The following is a 9,741-nucleotide window of genomic DNA, read 5'->3' as shown; positions in this document are numbered from 1 at the left end:
AATATTGCTATCATTCCCACAGAGAGCGTGAGCATCGGCGGGTTGTCAATGATTGCTGTATTGTAAACTAAGTACATGTCTCTGAATATCTTGTAATCCCTATATCTGTCACACAGGGAACTGTTATTAATAGTAACGGGTGACAGAAAATGCAAGAAACATAAATAATATTAAATGGCTGGTGGTGAGGCCCAAACAATTAGCTCCTGTGCTTTCTTGATTCCCAGTCAAGCATTCTAACTTCTGGCCCACCAACACTGTGGCAATGACACCTGCCTGATAGTTTAGGAATCTACTTTCATCTCAAGACGCCTTTGTGCATTGATATTATAAAGGAGAGTTTAGTCACTTTGTTCAGAGGGTGAACGAAATGAAAGCAACAGAGATGAACTATTTGGGGGCAGTGCTTATGGTCATGGTGATTTCATTGAAATGTATGGAGTCATATTACTTTCTGGTGGGGCAAATATTGGTGAAAGATGGCGCGTGTGTACTGTATTTTAAGACAAAAGCATAACACTCGCCTACGGTATTGACGTAGAATTAACATTTCAAGTGCTACCTCATCTGGCCAGAAGTAAAAGCGCTAACATGTCATAGATGTAGCTGGCTTTTAGTGAACCTTACTATAAAACACATCTATATGTAACATCAGGCATCACCAAGCAGGAGGGCGAACTTTCTTGACATTAGGGAGATTCTAAATTAGTTATGGCATAAAACACACAGGGCCTGATTTACAGAGCGTTTTCAATGAGATTGAACCATTGTAAACCGCTTTTGTAAATCAGGCCCACAATGGCTAGGGGCACAAAGTGCAAAACCACACCAAGCAGTATTAACAAATTGGTCACAGAACCTAGTGGCGCCAGAACGAGAAATGGCACAAAGCAATTGCTACGTGTGCACCAATTGGAAGAAGACACCTACTGGTGAAATTATGTGAAACATCATGACCACCTTGAGTGCTGCACAGTAGCATTTTTTAAATACAAAATAGTACTAAACAGTACCAACCAAACAGGATATTCGGGCATCAATAAAATATCGAGTCTATGCTAGTGACAAATACTTAGGAGGATTCCTCCAAAATGATCTCTCTTATGCCTTTCTTGATGAAAAAATCCCTTGATACTAAAAAATGGAAAGGCTTTTCTAAAAAGCCTTACCAAGACCTGAAATGTGCAGAGGGGAAACAAAACTGCCCATGCGCTTTTCCTAGGGCTCCTCTTCCGTTTGACAGCCAATTATTTAGAATTGAAATTTCATTGATGCTGAGATGAGAGTATTTGCTATGTTTTTTACATTATGTCTGAAAGATTGTTAGGTTGTCTTGATGTGCGATTAAGTGGAAAACAAAACATTTCTAATATGAGATGTATTTCTTTTTCACTCCCTCAGCTAGGACATGAAACATGAAAATGGAAGCTCTGTGGCTGAATTCATACTGGAGGGACTCACCCCGGACATGGATCTCCAAGTCCTGCTCTTCATGATCTTTATGCCTGTCTATGTATCCACGCTGCTGGGCAATATTAGCATTATGGCCATCATTTGGTTGGATCCTCGCCTTCATAAACCCATGTATTTCTTTCTTGGCTCGCTATCCATTATAGATCTTGGCTTCTCATCTACGTCTTCACCCAAGATGCTTGCTGACATGCTTACTCGGGAGAAATCTATCTCTTTGTATGGCTGCGTAACTCAGCTCATTTTTTATGCTGGCTTTGGCAGCACTGAGTTCTTCCTGCTGGCAGTGATGGCATATGACCGATATGTGGCAATATGCAACCCATTGCTTTATTCAGTCACAATGAGACACAACCTTTGTATCCAATTGATAGCTGCATCCTACATTGGTGGTTTTCTGAACTCTCTGATTCATGCTGGCTGTTTCTTCCGGTTACATTTCTGTGGCCCTAATATTATCGACCACTTTATGTGTGATTATCCTGTTGTCTTGAAGCTATCCTGTAACGATTTCACCATCAATGAACTGGTGCGTATTGTATTTGCTTCTGTTGTGATGGTGATATCCCTCCTCATTGTCCTCATCTCCTATACCTTTATCCTTGCAGCTGTTCTTAAGATCCGGACGGCAGCAGGGAGAAGCAGGGCCTTCTCTACGTGTGCTTCCCATTTCACCTGTGTCTCCATGTTCTATGGCACGATTCTATTCATGGAACTCCGACTGAACTCAAGCTCTACCCATGAGCAGGACAAAGTGGTGGCATTGTTTTCAACCATTTTAATCCCTGTGCTGAATCCCCTAATTTACAGCCTCAGGAACCAGGATGTGAAAGAAGCACTGAAGAAGATATTCAGCAGAACTATGTTTTTTCTATGATAGTTTATACTCTTGCCTTGTTGCTTTTTTTTCACGTACTTTGACTTTTCAAAGTATTGACTCACGTCCTTTACAATTACACAATGGTACATAGACCACTCGGTGAGATAGAAATCTGTGATTCAAGCAATAAAACATATTATGTGATCCTGGGTGTGAAAATGAATGCGAGAGGAGTGGCAATGGGAAGGAAAGAGAGGTTTGAAAAAGACACTAGACAACACTGTTTGTTTTCACTTTTTATTTCTAATGCAAATATTTTTTCTTATTTTTGATTAAATTCCACAAATTGCTCTACCAAAATAAATCCTGCTCCATCCAGAAATGTAGCAGTTATAATCCCAACCTAACAAAAAGGTCTCCATTTAGAATCAAATTCTAGGAAATAAAAATGGAAGTGTGGGAAAAATCATTTTTATATTCACAAATAATTCAAGAAACTCACATACATATGCTAAACACTGTCCCAACAATCAAAAAGACTAAGAATAAAACATATATAAACATCAATATTTACCTGCACTCTCAACATATTGAGAACAAGACATATAGTAAAATAAGTTATATTATGAAATTAGGATTGTTACCATGTACCTGGGCCATTTGCAAGGTCTCCAGTCACCGTGGCGGATCTGGAAGAGAGTGGGTGACTTTGGTTATTTGGGAGGAGTTTGCTGTGTTTTTGTGTGATGTGCAGATCAGAACCCTGACACACGAAAGCTTTCTAGTTGTCAGTTTTTGTTAGGAGCACTCAGGGCTCCGTATCCAGAGAGGGAACCTCACACTTGCTGTCTGGGCATGCATTTGCTGTGGGCTTGGCATGTCAGTTGGTGTTAGAGATGTAGAGCTGTGCTATTTGGATTCTGGGGAGAGGGTTGTAATATGATTGATCATCGGTATATTTCTCTGCAACAGACAGAGCAGAGGTGGAATATTAGACTGCAGAATATGAAATCCCCTGTGGTATAGCATTGTGGAGAAAAAGACATATGATTGCTCAGCTCATATACATTATACTGGCGGTTGTGAGTCCCAAAAGCGGCAGTAATTTACTAAAACGGATACAACAGAGAGAGACATTATGGATAGACAATACAAATGGCAATGTATCAGAAAGGAATGATCAGGAATTAGATGTACATTATGTTGGTTATTAAATAGAAAATTATTTTTTATCAAAATGTAAATATGTTCCATGAAACAGAAAAAAGGTAACTCTTTACATTGTACTGAATTTATCAGAGTGACATAAGAGTTACTGTACAATACATAAATGTAAACACTGAAAAATAGAGTTGGTTAGATTAATTTCTTTCAGGAGTGAGAGGGGACATATTTGTATTGAATATATTGAGCCACAGGATGTACATCAACATTGTTTGTGTACAGTGAATATATTAGACAAGTATCTGCAGAAGAATGGTACAGATAATTTCCATATACCACCACCGGACATCTAAGAAAGATTGTGTGTATAAATCCAGCCATGACAAATGTGGATCTAATCAGCACATTATAATTACCCAATGTAATTATAAAAATACATTATTTCATTCAAATATGTTGTGCTTATCCACCCCCCCCCCAAAAAAAGAACAATTACCAGAATGGTGCACGAAACTTCACTTCTGTTTCCAAGATGCATCACTTCTAGTCCAGTGATTTCCTATATAAATACAGAGCGTAGGAATAACACAGGATTTTCAATTTCATTCTTGATTGAAGAGAGGGAGGTCGTCTTGAAGGGATTCACAGACAGGTATATGTATTTAGGGAAGAAAGATCTGGTTAAAGTATTATGGTATTAACAGAATTTAAATGAAGATTTACATACTCTTTAGGTGATTTTGGAACATACAATGATTTAGAACAGCATTGAGACATAAGAAATCTTTACAACATAAGGTAACTCAATGGAAACATAGAGGTCATGTACATTAAGAAAACATAACTAGAAATTACTTAACGGGATATTTTTGATTATTGCAGTTCAAAGAGGCACATCATTTACAGGAAGAGTCACAAATCCAAATAAATTATTAATTTTGAATTGGTGACTAACCTTTATGTCTAGAGGAATATATTTGTGGTTTAAAAACAAGGTCATATTGGTGAAGCATTGATAAAGTATTTTATTTTATTTTCACAATAGACAATAATATGAAGTAGATGGAAATTAGCGTAGAGTTTATGCCAACACATTGATTTTCATCAACGGCAAGCAGGCTCATGCAATAGTTACTGACAGCATCTCAAGGAAGGATTGATACCAATAGAAGAGAGTTTTTGTTAAGGGAACTTAATGCAAGTCCCTGAGACTCTGCACTGATACATTGAGTGCAGTTATTCACTAGATACACATTCACTATATATTTGTAGTGTCGATTTACACTGTCATTAATATCATATTTCTCTGAGTGCCATGAGTTGATTTGGAAAAAGGCATTTAGGTTACAATATGGAATTCCCTTAGGTTGTGTCTGTGTCTTGGAGTTGGTTGATTGGGAGCTGCTGTTTCCATCGCTTGTTGAGTGTTGGATCATTTCAATTGATTATGCATTGAAAAGACAGGTTTTTAGACGTTTCCTGAATTACACGTTGTACTGAAAGATGCAGTTTTGTCTTAATAAATTGTTCCAAAGTTTGGCTACCAGAATGGAGAAGGCAAAGCCAATGGCAATGTCAATGACATTGCCCCTCCTCTAAGGCATGGACTCCGCAATGCAAAAACCTCACCCACATCAGCCCCTAGCCCATCAACACCCACTCACCGTCCACAACACATAAGTTGATCCTCGCTAATGTCGCTCAGCTATCACCAATGCATCAGACATTGACAACCTCATCAATACACACAACTTTCATGCCATCATCATCACTGAGACCTGGCTGACACCCACATCAGCACACATCATAGATGTCCTTGTCCCCAGTGGCTACAGCATCCAACACAGAAACCAACCGAACAAGACAGGTGGAGGCATCACAGTTGTCCACAAGACCTCATGGCCCTGCACCAGACATGCAGATAACAAGGGGGGTCCTGGGAGACTCTCTGCCAGACATGAGTCCTGGTTACAAGAGCCTTACCCAGAGTATTTAGCTCACTATCTTTCACAGAGAAGAAATATCCCAAACATATCAGTCTTTGTCCTGCCCTGGGGCAGTCCAGCACCAAAATGCTAGGCAATTCTCCCATGAACAAGAGTACCAACAGCAACCCAGACACGTGTTTTGGTCTGGTTGAACCTCATCAGTAGGGTGTAGCTGTGCCTCTCTAAGAATAGTGAGCAAGGGGTCCACGTCTGGATTTCCCTAGTAACTTAGCATGAGACCCAAAGTTACTTGAAATATGCAGATAACAAGGGGGGTCCTGGGAGACTCTCTGCCAGACATGAGTTCTGGTTACAAGAGCCTTACCAAGAGTCTTTTTCTCACTATCTTTCACAGAGAAGAAATATCCCAAACATATCAGTCTTTGTCCTGCCCTGGGGCAGTCCAGCACCGAAATGCTAGGTCTAAGTTACTAAGTTAGACAATACAAATTCAGTAGTAGACTGATGTAATTAACCAATTAATTACTTTAGTAAAATAAATCTTGAAATAATGTAACGATGGAACAAAAGGTAACCGAGGGAACAATTTACTGGACTAGTTCCTATCGATTGAAGAGGACTTTAATAAAGGAACAATGACCTTACTAATGTAGTAAGGAAACAATGTTTAAGGTTTAAATATGATTAACCAATAAAACAAAAAAACAATTTTTTTTTACAATTTCAATTACTAAATCTCACTACATATGTCTATAACTTAAAAAGGGAAGGACTTTTTTCCTTTTGTAATCTTCAACTTGAGTCTCAAATTGTTTACAATGCTTTCAAGTTTCATATGCTGTAGTTGTAGTTACATCAAAGAGGTGCAATAAAATAAATTCTGCTGGTATCACCATTTTTCATTGAGGAATTTTCCAGAGTATAGCAATGTCGGAATAAAACAACTTGACAGGTTATAATAAATATGTATATACCTGTAAACATGTGATGAAGAAGCGATCTCAGACCTTGATGCCAGGCATCGTTAAATGTTGCAGTTTAATTTGTCTGGGCTCGGAGTTATGGGGATGCCTACATGAGCACAGGAGAACGGTCTTTTGAACTAAGTGTGGTACTGTGGGTTACCCTAATGAAGCAGTGGACAGTATGGAGACTTCTGTGTCTCGTCTGGAAAACATCTTGTTCCACTGTAAATAAACAGTTAATTTAGTAGACTGAATCCATTTGGTAGGAAAGACAATGAGCGGTTTCAGCAGTTTCTTCTGAGTTAAAGAAATGAGGGAACAATGGCTGCTACTCAGAAAGAAAGAGAGCTAAGGACATGGGGTCTGAAACAAAAAAGCAAACATTCACACCACTTTCATACACATTTCCTAAATCCCAGACATTTGGACATTCAAATAGCATATGACACAATAAACAGTTCTGGCACAATCATGATACCTATCGCCTCTGAATTTTTTGTGGGCTTTCTACACTTTCTGTAACGAGAGCAATGCCTATGTGACATTTACACAGGTCTGATAGACAAGATTGTCCTCTAGTTTATCTGAGGAAATCATTGATAATGTTGGGTTGGACACTCAGTCACTACTGCATTTAATGCAGAATTATTTATCAATGAGGGTGAGTCTCAGGGTGACAAGTAAACATGCATCACCTTTCAAGTGTAACAGCTGCATAATGTAGGACTCCATTTTGGAGCCTCTTTATTTAATCTAGTTTATATGTTAATAGCTTAGGCGAACAATTACTGACCAAGGACTAATATCAATGGACACACAGACTGATGCACAGACCACAACTCATAGTACTGTAATAGAGTTAAAAGATGCCAACTCAAACACTGGCTACTGTGATGAATCCAGTGGAGCCAGCAGTGATCTCCCAGTGGTAACTTCCTCCCATGTGGCCGGGGATGGCAGCCACTGCCTGATCCACAGCAATATGAAGGAGGATCAACAGGGAGGAGACAGCTTCCGGGGAGACCTCATGGCTTCATTGGATGAGACATGGTATCTTCCATTTTCCTGTGAAGATTACCCCTTTATACACAATACCCTCATGGCCTATTGCCATACACCCACACCCCCTTTTAGGGAAAATAGAGAAACACGTTCCCTAAACTCTATAGACCAAAATTACATCTCTGGTCTTAAATGTGGAAGCTCCAAGAACACCTTTTCCAGTTCGAAATAATCACCATATAGAAGTGACTTATCATTCAGAACTGTTGAAAGTAATATTCCAAGTAATCTACATCACCCGACATCAACATACTCCTTTTCCCACAAACACACTACTTTTCCCACACACGCAAATACTTGGACGAGGAAGAGGGAAAGAGTAATGCAGAATGAAAAGAGGCACAAGCTCAATGAGTGTTCTAGTCGTTTCCAAAATACATGTGCGTGGGAGATTTAAAGACTGATGGCAAAGTCATCGAGGCTGTTGCTGTTTGGAAAAAGACATCTCATATATCCGCAAGGCCACGGCTGCCTGGAAGCACTAACCAGTGTGGCAGAGCTCAGCGGCACCACAGCAATGGAGAGGAGAAACGCTGTGAAGACAGGACGCGCCGCAGACACACCAGGAGCTAGTGGAAAACTCCTCAGCATTCGGCAACTGAAGAAAGCAGCATTTTACCTACTGTGACCTGGAGAGACTGGGTGTGCTGGGGAGAAGCCGCAGAAGACACTGGAGCGAAGTGAGAGCAGCATAGAGTGGAAGGCAGGCAGCACACATTTATCAATTTGGTGTGAATGGGACAGAGATTTCCAACAAGAGCCTGTTGGAAATCCACAGAAGAAGAGAAAGTAAAGAGGTTGAATGAGGAACAGGAAAGTATATTACAGATAAGACCCCTAACAAGATATGATTGTATGGAATACAAATATGTAACAACCCCAAACCGAATGATGTATCAAGGAGATTTATAATACAAAAAGGGGTATGCACGAATGTGGAAGTAAAAGGGGAACAATGTGTACAGACAATAAGTCCTGGCAGGGGAGTAAACCAGGCAGTGACAATTGTGCATGAATATAAGAAGCCCTGGTAAGAGAGTAAACCAGGCAGTGACAAATGTGTGTGAATACAGGAAGACCTGGCAGGCGAGAACATCAGGCAGTATCAATTATAAGTGTGATTAAAAGCAATCCTGGCAGGAGAGTACACCAGGCAATCACAATTGAAAAAGAAGTCCTGGCAGGGAAGTATACCAGGCAGTTGCATGTCTACAAGAAATCATAAGGAGAAATGTAAAACTTTCTTTACCAGACAAGAGGAACTTTTTTAAATGGAACTGCAAGGCTAATCAGCTTTGTAAATGACAGTAGTGTTGTGGGCCAAGAAAGACACAAAGGCTAGGCAAAGGATGATTTAAATTGAGGAGGAATTCACGGCAAAGGAACCACGCCCTGGAACCATTTATGTTGGAGCTGTTTATTCTTCCTTTTTGAACTCTTTTTGAATCACCTATGGTTAAAGACATTTCCTTTTTCAGCTTATAGTTTAGTTTACAGTGTGCGGGTCAGATTAGAACATTTTGGAACCAAGGACAGTTTTGATTTTGACATCCTGACAGAGACAGATCTTTAATTTTTGGGTTTTACGTAGGGAATTTCCTCTTGGAGCAGGGCTGAGAGGCATTTTCCTAACCCTTTCCTTTTCAATAAAAGTATGTAAACAACACATGGCTAACTTGTGTCCGACATTAGTTCCTGACTCCTCACACTCTGCAAACCCTGTTAATAACTTTGCTGCTCTCGAGCTGCAGACATGTTTTAAACAATACAAACATTATAAATAGAGGATGTGGAGAGGGTCAAGGGTTGAGTTCTGTACAGGATGTGGGTAGCCAGCATTTGGGCCGGTGTTTTTTAACAGTAGCGCAGTACTTTGAGTTGCGGTGTGTGCATCACTTTATACCATTATCGGGATTTGTGCTTGGTCAAGAGTTGTTGAAAAAGCCACATTCTGAGAGATTTCCAAATTTGGAGAATTGTGGGGGCATTCTGAGACGATGCCAGGCTCAAGTACCAAAGGATGGGTGCTTGACAAGAGAAGAATTGTTTGTTGGCCCTCTCTTTGTGGAGGAGTTGTGATTCGAGCAGTCGATTTGCTGCATGAGGAGCATGTGTCACCAAATATGTGTTGCTTTGCTGCCAGGTACAATCGTGTGCAGCTCATGACTGCTTTGTATATGATAAATGCCGTCTTCAGCAGTAGGCTGGCCTGAAAAGTACGCCAATGTAGTTTGCGTAGGATGGGGTGATTTGATAAAATGTCCACCCACCCATAACATGATGTGCTGCAGCATGATGTCACCTCTAATGC

The 9,741-nt window shown here is 40.1% G+C and overlaps 1 protein-coding gene across 1 annotated transcript; it reads left to right on the top strand.

Annotated features, from left to right (window-relative positions):
* The first annotated feature begins 1,408 nt into the window (after positions 1-1,408).
* On the top strand, positions 1,409-2,347 carry LOC138514600 (olfactory receptor 5AP2-like). The gene has a single exon (XM_069630052.1). The coding sequence runs from the start codon at positions 1,409-1,411 to the stop codon at positions 2,345-2,347; it is 939 nt and encodes a 312-aa protein (XP_069486153.1).
* The last annotated feature ends 7,394 nt before the right edge of the window (positions 2,348-9,741 follow it).

This window comes from Ambystoma mexicanum, chromosome 12, assembly GCF_040938575.1.
Source record: "Ambystoma mexicanum isolate Mex_15411 chromosome 12, UKY_AmexF1_1, whole genome shotgun sequence".
Taxonomy (NCBI): domain Eukaryota; kingdom Metazoa; phylum Chordata; class Amphibia; order Caudata; family Ambystomatidae; genus Ambystoma; species Ambystoma mexicanum.
The sequence above is the reverse complement of the archived record's forward strand: the minus strand, read 5'-3'. Positions and strand labels throughout refer to the sequence as shown.

Excerpts from the sequence above, each read along its gene's own strand:
- LOC138514600 (XM_069630052.1), top strand. The coding sequence starts at position 1,409 with ATGAAACATGAAAATGGAAGCTCTGTGGCTGAATTCATACTGGAGGGA.